This window comes from Melampsora larici-populina, assembly GCF_000204055.1.
Source record: "Melampsora larici-populina 98AG31 unplaced genomic scaffold MELLAscaffold_12, whole genome shotgun sequence".
NCBI classification, from domain to species: domain Eukaryota; kingdom Fungi; phylum Basidiomycota; class Pucciniomycetes; order Pucciniales; family Melampsoraceae; genus Melampsora; species Melampsora laricis-populina.
Genome location: NW_006768776.1, coordinates 260,200 through 273,112, shown reverse-complemented (window position 1 = coordinate 273,112; position 12,913 = coordinate 260,200). Strand labels below are relative to the sequence as shown.

General features: G+C 42.5%; 4 protein-coding genes across 4 annotated transcripts; 3 read left to right on the top strand and 1 right to left on the bottom strand.

Annotated features, from left to right (window-relative positions):
- Positions 1 to 6: 6 nt before the first annotated feature.
- Positions 7 to 3,687, top strand: MELLADRAFT_105075 (uncharacterized protein; the record flags this gene model as incomplete). The annotated part of the gene is made up of 2 exons (XM_007408524.1): positions 7 to 898; positions 3,572 to 3,687. The coding sequence occupies 2 exons, from the start codon at positions 7 to 9 to the stop codon at positions 3,685 to 3,687; spliced, it is 1,008 nt and encodes a 335-aa protein (XP_007408586.1).
- Positions 3,688 to 4,194: 507 nt separating this feature from the next.
- MELLADRAFT_116040 (uncharacterized protein) lies at positions 4,195 to 6,772 on the bottom strand (the record flags this gene model as incomplete). The annotated part of the gene is made up of 2 exons (XM_007408275.1): positions 4,195 to 4,816; positions 4,896 to 6,772. 2 exons carry the CDS (start codon positions 6,627 to 6,629, stop codon positions 4,733 to 4,735), a joined length of 1,818 nt encoding a protein of 605 aa, XP_007408337.1.
- Positions 6,773 to 7,466: 694 nt separating this feature from the next.
- Positions 7,467 to 8,786, top strand: MELLADRAFT_105073 (uncharacterized protein; the record flags this gene model as incomplete). Its single annotated transcript, XM_007408525.1, has 3 exons — positions 7,467 to 7,670; positions 7,755 to 8,418; positions 8,527 to 8,786. 3 exons carry the CDS (start codon positions 7,467 to 7,469, stop codon positions 8,784 to 8,786), a joined length of 1,128 nt encoding a protein of 375 aa, XP_007408587.1.
- A 2,957-nt stretch (positions 8,787 to 11,743) lies between these two features.
- On the top strand, positions 11,744 to 12,486 carry MELLADRAFT_71476 (uncharacterized protein; the record flags this gene model as incomplete). Its single annotated transcript, XM_007408526.1, has 1 exon — positions 11,744 to 12,486. The coding sequence occupies one exon, from the start codon at positions 11,884 to 11,886 to the stop codon at positions 12,286 to 12,288; it is 405 nt and encodes a 134-aa protein (XP_007408588.1).
- Positions 12,487 to 12,913: the final 427 nt, after the last annotated feature.

Genomic DNA, 12,913 nt, shown 5'->3' with positions numbered 1-12,913 from the left:
TATCTTATGCCCTTCAATTTGCCCAGCAATTTTTGCACAAACCCTGACGCCTTTCTACGAAAACCTCGACCTTCTGAACCTACTGAATCGCCACCTGCACCCAACCCACCTAGATACAACTGGCCTATTGAAGGGGAAGACATTGATACGCCTGAGAAGACCATTCGAACAATTATCCCTTCATCTTCGCATACCTTGACTTCTGAGAATCAACCTGACTCGACGCTTACCCCTGACGCGCGGATAGTCCGCGATTTTTTCAATCGAGCACATCTAGCGACTCCTTTGTTACCAGGAAGCTTCATATATACACCTATGCCTCAAGTTCCAGCCGAATCCTCGCGACGCGTTGGCGAGATTCAGGCCACGGAAGCAATGTCTCAAGATGACATCATCAATACCTTGCAGTCGAAGGTTGATCAGTTGGAGCACGAAAAGTCGGAATGGAAGGCAAAAGCTCAATTGGCTGTTGCAGACCGTGATCGAATCGAAGCCCTGGAGCACACAATCTCGCGTCTCGTGATGGAACGTTCGCCGAACACGGCTCGTAGCGCGGGGTCTAACAATCCCTTCGCTTCGTACCGAAAGCACGCAACGACACCAACACCAGCAGGCCCCCGCGGTCAACGACTTGTTGACACGGGAATCGCTCAGGCACTTGTAGAGTCGTCACCGGTAATGGCCGAACAACTTTCGCCAAAACCACCAGTCCAAACGCCGTTCCCTACTCGACAATCCTTTCCAGTACCCATGAATGATGATCACGAGAAAACCCGAAGAGTCTCTTTCAACGCTCTTGTCGACCCGACGCTAAACGATCAAACTATGCCGATGAAAACTTTTCACGAAGTTTACTCCAATGACGCCCAACCCAAGGTACAAGTGGCACTGGACGAGCGTACTCACACTGAACCCCGATCTACTAAAGTCAACGCGAGTGATTTGAGGCTGTCCGAGGTACCAAAATTTACAGGACCATCAGAAAACCCAGCTGCCTTGTTCAATTGGCGACGGCTGATCGAACAATACTTCGACCTGAAGAACTTATCGGATAATCGTCAGCGCTTCATTATTCTCGGTTCAGTTATGATCGAACCTAGAGCGGGGACGTGGTACATCAACTCTCGAGCGGAATTGGAAGGTCTTACCTGGGAAGAACTTATGCACGAACTGGCCTCCGAGACTTTACCGACCGGTTGGCTGGAAGACACAGAAAGAAGCATTAGACAATTACGAATGGGTGTAAATGAAGATTTTAAAACTTACGTCGGAAGAGCTAGAGACCTGTACAATTTGGTTCAAATTAAATCATCACTTAATACGAGACACTTGGCCGAATATATTGTTTGGGGGATGCCAGACATATTTCAAAAATGGATCAAAGATCGACAATTACTGCAAGTGCAAGATTTCAAGTTATTACCTTTTATCTCGGCAGCAAGTAATGTATGGGACTTGGTGGTAGCAAGCAACCTTGTTCCTAGAGGATCACAACGTCAACCAGCGAATCAATACACCGGCAATCCTGCGCCAGTACCACGAGTTACAACCACTACCCAAAACTCAGCTCCGCGAACGCCAGAGCAACGAGCTGATCAGGCGTGGCGATATTTTTCGTATATGAGACATTTAGGATTGTGCGGAATTTGCCGAACAGCATGTGGGAAGTCTGATTGTAAAGGACCGGTGAAAGGACCTTACGTCGCAGTACCAAGTCTTGAGGTCTTCAATCCGGGTCCTCGGCCAAATCGTCGACAAGAACCAAATACCAACAATACCAATCGTTCGTCAATCACCACTCGACCAACACCCACACCTGGAGCACCGACTAGCAAACCAGCTGGCCGACAATCGAACCAAGCTCCTTTAGTGGCCAGGGTTGGTGAAAGGCCAGACTTATTTGCTGAAGATATCGCACGATGATAGGAGATCGGGACAAACTGTGGACTTCAGGCTTCTGGAAAGAACTTCATCGTTTGTTACGTGTTGACGTGCATCTGACAACGGCTTACCATCCCCAAAGTGACGGGCGAAGTGAGAAATCAAACAAGACCATCGTTCAAATTCTTCGTCAACTAGTTTCCTCAAAGCACGGTAAGTGGTTGGAGTCCTTACCATCCGTGGAATTTGCGATTAACACCGCAGTCAACGTCGCGACGGGCATTTCACCTTTTGAATTCGTCTACGGTAGGAAGCCACGATTATTCCCAATTGATTCTTCGTTAGAAACCGAAAGTGCCGACGTTGACAAGTGGATCTCTAAACGACAAGCTGTTTGGGCGGAATCACGAGATCGACTGTGGACAAACCGCATCTCACAAGCAGTTCATTACAACAGTAGGAGACGAGATGGGGAGACGTTAACGGTGGATGATTGGGTGCTTGTTGATAGTAAAGATAGGCAACAAATCGTTGGTGGACCTGGGCAACCGACGGCAAAATTAAGACCAAGATACGACGGGCCTTATCAAGTCATAGAGTGTTTCAATGACGGCAGAAATTTCAAACTGAAGCTGAATGAAAACGACAATTCACATCCGATTTTCCACATCTCAAAGCTGAAGAAATACAAAGGCGAGGCAGGGATGGAAAAGCAAGAAGGGACAAGTGAATGACCAAGGTGTCAAAGTAAGTCCCACCTTAATTAGTATGCACCGCCGAAGACTACCCCCCCAAAAATTTTTTCAAAACAACTCCTTGGCCACGCCCGTGAGCACCGCACAATCTTTTGTCTTTGTTTCAGATTTTTAGAGGTACATGTGGCAAGGATGAACGGAGGGTAGAAGGTCAGCAAGACATTCATAACGAATCAAAAACATTACTTCAAGACAATTTATATTACTTCAAGATCATGATCTCAAAATTCACGTCAAGTTATTTTCAAAATTATTTCTCAATTTCTTTTTTTTCTTCTCTTTCATACACCAGGAAATTTTTAGGGGCGAGTTATGCCAATTTTTCTTTTTTTTTCTTTTTGTTACAGAAACCTTTTTTTAGTTTTTTTTTCAACTTTGGTATTAGAAATTTTTTTTAGGTGGGGAGGGATGTAAGGATGTGTTAAGGACATATACAGCATGGGTTTAGACGGGTTCAATCTATTTACTCTCACTAACCCTGGCTCCACGTTGGGTTCTCTTCTCTTCACGAACCCCGACTGGAGCTAGGTAAGAGTCATCTTTATTCTATTACATTTCATCTTATATTGTTCTGATTTTGATTCTGTTCTCTTCACGAACCCCGACTGGAGCTAGCTAGACAAATTGTAACGCACACAAGAGTTCTAGATTACGCTTCCAGTGGTTACTGAACCACCGTGAGAGATCCTGAGAGTTTAGTGAAGGTTCTTTCCTACGAACCTTACACTTGCCTCACAATATACGATTAGATTGTTATGTTTGTAACAGTGCGAGTCTGAGGAAACTTATTAAATCATGTCCGTACAGCAGCTTGTCCTGGTTCATGTTATCATTCCGGTGAACGATATGTAATTAATTGAAGTCATGATAACTCACAAGCCAAGCTGATGACTGGCCAAGCTGATGACTGGATGCCTCTGGATGCCTCAAACCAGGAATTCGATCTCGATTCGCATCTGATTCATCGAAACAAAAAGAAAAATATGTACATACGAACAATGAAAGGCAACAGAGCGCTCCAATAAGTTCATCTGGGGAAAAACCAGGATAAACACAAATCGGGTCTTATAATTGTCGATGCTGTCAATTAAACTCAATCATGCCGTAAAACCTCTGCGTCACAAGATCGATACAACCGAGAAATATAATGATGAAATGCTTAAGAAATGATATCTTTGGAACATGATACGTGATCAGAAGGATCTCTTGTATGGTGCCGGTGAACGACATCATAACTCGTGAGGAGTCGTGACCGTTTCAGTCCAAAATGCGTCGGATGTGCTATCCGAGGTATTATAGACCCGGGCGGTTTCGGATCAGACGCTCAGATTTGAGCCAATTTGAATCAGGTTAAATAGCCTGACATTCATTTTTAATAAGCCTACAAGATCACTCCTCCACTTCATGAGACAGGATACAAACACCGGGTAAGTGCAGCTCTTCGTCTTATCACTGCTGCAATACCCGGTGCTGGCACTGCTGCGATATCACGTTCACTGAGTACATATCAAAAACTAGATCTTGGAGCTTTCTCTGAGGTATGCTTCTCAGCCAGTGTACATCAATGTGTCTAGCTGGTGAGCATTTATAGAAATCAGATGAAACAGATGCCTACAAAGTCACACATCTATGAATATGATGACATTCCGCATTATCCAACCCACCATGACAGTAAGTATACCATCATTTCTATCTAAACCCTTCTAATACTGGAGGACAATAACCAAAAAACATACGTGATAACAATAACAGCAAGGTAAAATGAAACTTGATCATATATACTATATATGTATATAGAAATGATTGAGATTGAAACAGATCAAACCAGAATATCAAAAAATGAAAATGCAAGCAGGATCAAAAAACATAAAAGCAAAAAATAGACCATCGAAGCTCCTGTGACGAAAATTACCATGATGTTGAAGAATATTGCCATTGATAAGAAGTAGACCCACATACACACTCACGCTCACACAAGCACACGCACACAAATGTCTATCCGAAAAAAACTACCATCATGGTACCATAAACTCCACCCTTCAAAAAACGTAAAAAAATTCAATAACAATGACGACATAACATGCAAGAAAGAATTCTTAAGCTGGAATTGTAGCTGGAAGGAGTAGAGTGCGTGCACGCTCCGAGGCTTCATCTAAAAGTTTTTCAGCTTCCTCAGTAGCCTATTTCAACACACGAAGACGAAATAAGCCACTGTCTGCACTTCCCAACGTCGAATGTACAAATAAAAAAATAACTTACCAATTTGATCTGCACTTCAAACTTTCCACGAACTTTTCCAAATGATGGATTGTCCTGATTATGTAACTCAAGTTCAGTTTCCCATCGTGCAATATGATCTTTACTCTGTTCAAGACTCTCATGGTCCGCTTTCCAATTAGTAACAAGTCCGCGGACACCTTTGAGTTTCCGAACCACATCGGTTTGAGTTTGTCGACTGACTTGAGTGTGTTCATTGATGATATTCAGTGAGTTGATTAAACTGGTTGTTACTAGCTTGAGTTGGTTCAAATGGTTCATCGGAGTAGTTTGCGGACCAGCGTCACCACGCTTCTCCTGCCCTAGAAGGTCGAACGATTCTTCTGAAGCAAGTCTGAGGTTTTGGGCGCTACTACGATGAGCCAATGGTGTGATTTGACCGTCACCGGAAACGTGTTCTTCTTCAAGTGTTTCTAACTCATTTTCCGGCTGATTTTGATCAGCGCTTGAGTAATCCTCATTGAGCTCTCCAGTTTTTTTTCCAACAATGTATGTTCGAAAGTCGATATCCTGAAGAATCATAGGTAGTGAGTCCACTTCAGCTAGCGCTCTTCGATCTGTATGTGATAGAGCTACTTCGATTTCCTTCAGTTCTCGAATTTGCGCTTCTCGATCTCTCACACTCTCGGTCATCGTACGAACAATTTCGGAAATCAATTTTTCAACAGCAGGTTGTCGATCAGATGTTGTTTCCTTCGCATTCGAGGGGGGAGCAAGCCCTGCAGGTGGCGGATTGTAATCGGTGTTGGACTGTTTCAAGATGGTTAAGAAATGAGCCGTTGAGACCAAACCGGCTTCCAAGACGACTCTTGCTCTTTCCTCAGCATCTGAACTATCTGACTCATAAGAATCGCCTTCGTCAAAATTTTCGACGTTTCTCTGTGCTTCCTCCGCAAATTCGTCAGCCATTTCGAAAGACAGAGATTTGTGAGGGCTAGGTGCGGTTGTGAGGATAGTTGAGCGTGATGATTTTCGAGTGTGTCTGGTGGGCGTCAGCTGTCTATCAGCGTTTATAAGCGACTTGCCAGGTGAGGAGTCTGATCCTTTGCCATCGTGCCAACCAGGTGAAGCATTAGCCCAGCCACTTGAGCGGGTGGCGTGAGACTCCATTGACGCTTTTCGTCGTCTCTGATCGGTCGTAGATCCAACTTCTTCCTTTTCATCTGCCTCTTCCCGCATAGTGTAGTCGCCTATCTCTTCTTCATTCTCTTCTTCTTCTTCATATCCGATTTCTTCTTCTTCATCATCATCATCACCAAGACCGAGTGAATCAAGGATACTGGATTGGTCGGTCTCTGTTGGGTCCATGGCAGCAGCAAGTTCGAAGGCGAGTGATTGACGACTCGCGCCTCCGGTGGAGATGCTGGAATGACTATCGGCAAAACTAAGTGAGTTGACACTTCCGTGAGCTCCCTTTGGTTTTCTTCGCACCGAAGAATTACCGTACGCTTCGCTTTCGTCATAAGAAGTTTGGTCCAAGTGAGCTCGCGAAGATCGAGTACTGATTGATTTAGGTCCGCTGAGGACAGAGAGGTTACTACCAGATCGTAATTGTTCACGACTCTCTGGTCGAGAAAGGTGATGAGAGCTGTACGAAGTGTTGCTTGTCATTCTTGATTGCTTGGTTCTTTCTCGAAGTTCATTCTGATCATCGTCGAGCTGTGATTCGACATCGCAGTGAGTTGGTTCTAGCTGAGTAGGATCGGGCATATTCATGTAGCTTTTTGTTGCGCTGAAATGATAGTAGCTCTGTTCGTAAATCGAAGTTGAACGCTTGTTGATTAATGTCTTTAAGTTAAGCACAGAGTTGAAAGGGATGGGTGGTGAGATAGTTTGCTGATAATGAACGAATGAGCACCAAAAACCTTGACGTGACTCCTCGTGAGTCTTGAACTCAGACTGAATCTTACTGCTCTCTGTTTCTCCGTCAGTCCGCGCACCAACCCCGGGTCGGGCTCATAAAACCCCAGCGAGTAGTTGTATTGAACAAAGGGCTTCCCGGGTTCCCTTTCAAGTCAGATCAACCAACCCGTTTCGGATTCAATGAAACCTCAGTAGCGCATTAAACGTTTTTAACCACATTCTCGATCCAATCTTATCGTGTTCTATCAGAAACTCATCATCGGCTCATAATTCGGTATGGACGCTCCTCAACTTACCAGCAGACCACGCTACGGCGTCGTAACTGAGGCTTATTGCACTCCGGAACTCATACATATGCAAACTTCATGAAGTTGCAAAGTGTATCCCCCAGTTAAAAAAGACTGGCGACAACTTCCGTACATGGGAAACACAGCTCAAGATTATGATAAAAAATCTGACTGGGTCATCTGACTACTTCCAACAAGATCTACACAAGTACGATCCAAAATTAAACCAAACAGTCTTCAACTTGATAGCCTGGTCAATTGACGAAGAACTCCTCCAGCACTGGATGGGTCTGCTGGAGATGCTTTTCAAGCCTTGGCAAATCGGTTCCAATCAAAACCTTCGGCTCGATGTCTCATCAATCGTACCGATTTTCCAGAAGAAATTTTAGACAACATCGTGAACATGGTTTACCATCAATCTGCTGAAGAGCACAACTCAATCAAGGAAAGAAAATCAGATCGTCGACACTACACCACGAACACGCGGATAATTATGAATCTTCTCGTATACCTTGGTCACGGTGGTCCTCCAGTTCTCAATTCTATTCAAAACCTTGCGGTGGTCCATCGAAAGTTCTATAGGCTGTGTCTTCCTAAGTTATGGCAGGTATGATTGTGGTCTTTGCACGCATCCTGCTTTGATTGGTACCAGAAGTTGAGTGCACTGATCCATGTTTGTCAAATCTATCAGAAAGTCGCATTTCCAACTTCCCTGCCTGCTCCTATATCACTCTGGACGGGCGATTTACTCTTGAAACACGGAAACTTAGTAAAGTCTGCTCAATTTGACTTAGAATATGTAGCTCTTCATCAGCATCCTCACGAGTTTTCAGAAACCGAAATGAGTCTTTTGGATAATACATCGCTGCTTCATGTTAGCAATTTCAGATTCAAGATTGGACTGTTGAACATTGCGAAGATCTTCAAAGTCTGTCCCTCTCTAGAATCAGTATCGATTTCTCTTCAGCCAAGTGGACGAACATCTGAATGGGTGTCTGCTCTTGCAGTTCGCTTGAGAAGCCCGTTTCAGCTTCTCCCACAACTCGAACATTTACAATTGAAGGACCATAGATACCAAGGTCTTTCAGGCAACTTTATAATTGATATCATCAAAGAATTACCATCTCTCATTTCCTTGGAATTATCCCGCTTTAAATTTTTCCGAAAAGAATCTGTAGAAGAATCTTTTGGATGGAATCTAGCGCAGCTCAAGAAGCTTCGCAAACTTAGTCTTGAGTGCATCAGTTGCGAGGATCAAACTTGGACCTTGAATTCTTGGCCCGAACCGCTCACAAATCTTGAAATTAGATGTTGTGAGGGCATGACACCTGAAATGGCACATCGATTACTCAGCGGTAGAGCTCCCTTTCTTACTAAACCATAAATCGAGCTCGACGCCTTTGGAGACAGAACAGATGTGAAAGTTCGATTTGATCTTCCGACTCTCAAAACCCTCCGTGTAGATCATTATGAAATCATCAATCTACTTGTAAGCTTTGAAGACTGTAGAAGTCTAGAAGTCCTTGAATATCATGGTGATATGTATGATGATCAATGGAACTCGCTGAAGAATCTATTATCTCGACGTACTTGGCCTAAGCTCGTGGTTTTAGATCTTTGTTACTCAAGTCTCTATGATGGAAATGGACGATGGCTAGGCAAGCAGGAAGTGGAAGAATTATTCAAACCGTTCAACATCCAGCTATTAATGAAAAAGAATTAAACACAAATCAATCTGACTGGAACCACGATTTATTGCCGAGAAACCTGATGAGCTGGAATTCCATGATCTTGATTGTCTTACGTTTTAACTAAGGTTGATTTTATCTAGCTAACTTGAATTGTCAGATACTCTCAATTGAACTGATCCTCATGGATATTAAGGGGTTTCAAGTTTGAGTTTTTGCGTATCTTTACGTTTTAAAAACTTGGACGATGTTATAAATTTTACGTAAAATAATTTTAAAACGGACAACCTTTTTACGTCGCCTGTTTTAAAATTAGCGTAAATTTACGCTTATAAAAAGTATCCGGTCAACCTTTTGACCTTTTCAATAGGGGGTTTCAAGTTGCAGATTTTTACGTATTTTTACGCCACAACAACTTGCCCGTTGTTGTAAAATATGTGTAAAATTTTTAAAGCGGGACACCTTTTTAGGTGTCCCAAATTAAAAATATGTTGGTTTTACGGAGATTTTTTTTTACGGACAACTTGTCCGAATTTATAAATTTTACGCAAAAAACAAACGAACTTGAAACCCCCTAATGATGGTATCGCCCACTTCATCAAACATGAGATCGGTCGAGAAGGCCATCTTGTCATTGTCTTCGAAGAGAATGTCGCCAAAGCTTGGAACGATAGGTTCACCGCTTTGATTCTTTTTACGACGATAATCATCCAACATGCTTGCTTTTTACAAACGGTCAAGTTTAAACTTTTACGCTGTCGTATAAAACTTGACCGATTTTTTAAAAAAGCGTATAAAAAATTGTAACTTGAAACCCCTTATTGAACATCCACTTCTTTACACATAAATACTCCCACATCACTCTCAACCCATATATCCCCTTTTGTTACTCTTGATATCTTCATCACTGACTTGTCATTTAGTTTCATACCACTAATAAAACAATTGATTCTTAACTTGCCACAATTTTCGAGGAAGCTACAAGGAAGATCTGTTTTGAGATCTCGACCTACTTGATCACTACCAATGATCCTTGACACATTATTCATAAAAAAACTGACTCTTATGGCGTTCATTCCCACCAATATCTCATTTACTTATTTATTTCACCTACTGAACTTTGTTTTATTCCCCTCTAAAGTTGACTGGGTATAAATTATTTGTCATGATTTTTTTGTATGATGATCAACTTGCGCAATCATCATCAAAATCACGAAAGCCTCAATCTTGGAAAAAAAGATCTCGTTCACACAGCTTTTGAAGGTTGTAGAACAATTTCAGCGTTCATCTGATAGCATTGCATCGAACAAAGGGAAACTGGTCATTTCTGTGAGTCGAACTTGAGACTTGTTATATCCTTGAATGGTGCAAACAACAAGCGACATTGTTGAATAAGATAAAAAAATGGCAATCATGACTTTTGGCTAATTACTCGTAAGAGTCATTGGAATGGGTATATTCGGAAGGAATAGTAAAATAGTACACATCACGATGAACAAAATAGCCCTTCAAAGTAATTCTTGAAGTGCAACACAGCCTTGAGGTGACTCTTGAACGCAGACTGAAGCAGAAATCTTGCTCTTCTCAGTATCTTGTTGGTCCGCGCACACAACCGGGGTCGGGTTCAAGGGCGTAAAGACTGCATCAACTCTTTTCGATTATTTCAAGTGAACCTTTGGCACTGAGCCTGGTGCTTGGAAATTCTGATTTGACTAGTTTACATATCTCATTTTTGTGTTCGACATATCAAACCCATCTTTGTCTCACGATCATCGCATATCCAATCGTGAAAATGAGCCTTATCAATCCAGCTTTGTCCCAACATCACAAAACTGGCGTCGGAAATGAGATGTATTCTAGCCCGGACTACATATGCAAACTTCAAGATCTTGCAAAGCGTATCCCCCAGTTGAAGGAGACTGGCGACAATTTCAGCCTATGGGAACGACAATTAAAGGTTATGCTACGAAATCTAACTGGGACATCTGGCTACTTCCAACAAGATCTAAACCAGCACGATCCAAAGTTGAACGAAGCAGTTTTTAGTCTTATATTTTGGTCGCTTGACGAAGCACTCCAACAGGACTTTATCGTTGATGGGTCTGCTGGAGACGCCTTTCAACTCTTGGCAGATCGATTCCAATCAAAATCTTCGGCTCGATGTCTCATCAATCGTGCAGATTTTCCGGAAGAAATCTTAGACAATATTGTGAATATGGTTCACCATCAATCTTTTGAAGAGTATGAATGTATCAAGGAAAGAAAGGTGGAGCGTAGAACCCGAACCCCAAAGCCAGGTCTGAAATTTGAAGTTTACCTGGGTCACCACGGCGCTCCGGTTCTCACTACTTTTCAAAACCTTGCCGTGGTCAATCGAAAGTTTCACAGGCTTTGTCTTCCTAAGTTATGGCAGGTATGATTGTTTTGCTTGTATAAATGCGCTTTGATCAAGATCAAAAGCTGAGTGCGCTCATTCAAGTTTATCAACCTTATCAGAAAATCTCGTTTCCAACCTCGTTGCCTGCTCCTCTGTCACTTTGGACGGACGATTTACTCTTGAAACACATGACATTAGTTAAATCTGCGCAATTTACATTGGAAGACATCGGTAGACATCCGAACTTTGATCGGTTTTCAGAAAGCGAAAGGAGTCTTTATGATAATACATCATCATACATCAAAATCACGGGCCAAGATTTGAGATACGGAATTGGGCTGTTGAACATTACGAAGATCTTCAAAGTCTGCCCTTCTATAGAGTCGGTAGCAATGTATCTTCCACCGGCCGGACCTCGTGAATGGTCCTCTGGTCTTACAGTCCGCTTGCTGACCCCACTTCGGCTTCTCCCACAACTCCGACATTTAAAACTAGCGGACTATGGATTCAGAGGTCTTTCAGGCGACTTTGTAATTGATATAATCAAAGAAACACCATCACTCCTTTCTTTAGAGCTGTCCAGCTTTACATTTGTTCGAAAGCCATCTGAAGAAGAATCATTGGGATGGAATCTGGCTCAGCTTCAGAAGCTTCGCAAACTAGCTTTTCACCACACCACGTGCGAGGATCAAACATGGACCTCAAAGTCTTGGCCCAAACAACTCACAACCCTTGAACTGGTCTGTTGTACTGGGATGACGCCTCACATGGCACACAATTTGATCAGCGGTAACAACCCGTTTCTTACTAAACTTCACATCCAGGTCAACGACGGCAGTGGAGAAGCTGTGAACGTTCGCTTTGATCTCCCGTCTCTTAAACACCTCCGTGTGGATCACTATGAAGCCCTTGATCTACTTGTAAGCTTTGAAAACTGTAAAAGTATAGAAGTCCTCAAATATAATGGTGATATTTATGAACCTCAATGGGACTCAATGAAAAACCTCATATCTCAACATACTTGGCCTAAGCTATCTGTTTTGGATTTTTTTTACTCAACCTTTCTTGATGGCTATTTACACCCAATAACTGCGGAAGAAACGGAAGAACGATTCAAAGCGTTCAACATTGAAGTGCTGTGGCAACATCGTCAAAAGTGATATCTATGTAGCTGGAACCACAAATTTGTGCCAAGAAACATGACGGGTGGACATCTTTTGTTCAAGATCCTTCTATTTGTCAACGATCTACTTTGTCTTAATGGCAAGATATGTTATATTCTCGAGGTAGATGAATGGCTCTGGCTGAGATTGTTCACAGCTTCAATCAGTTGCAATGCATTTCTTTTTCTTGCTGATGCTCACTAAATAGAACATTTTTAGTGTAAGAGCTACTGTTAGGAAGTCCTCAAATCAATTGAACATTTGAAATATCATTAAGTGATTATCTATCCGCCTATAGCGTCCCTGAGTCCAAGTCACTTTCATGAATTATTGCAACCTGCAGTTTATATGCAAGCGTCAAGATCTTGCAAAGTGTATCCCCCAGTTAAACAAGACTGGCAACAACTTCTGTCTATGGGAAAGACAGCTAAAAGTTATGCTAAGAAATCTGACAGGTTCATCTGTCTACTTCCAACAAGACTACAAGCACAACCCTAACTCAACCAAGCCGTATATGGTCTTATATTTTGATCAATTGACAAAGAACTCCAACAGGAATTTATCATCAATGAATCTGCTGGAGATGCCTTTCAATTCTTGGCAGGATAATTCCAACCAAGTT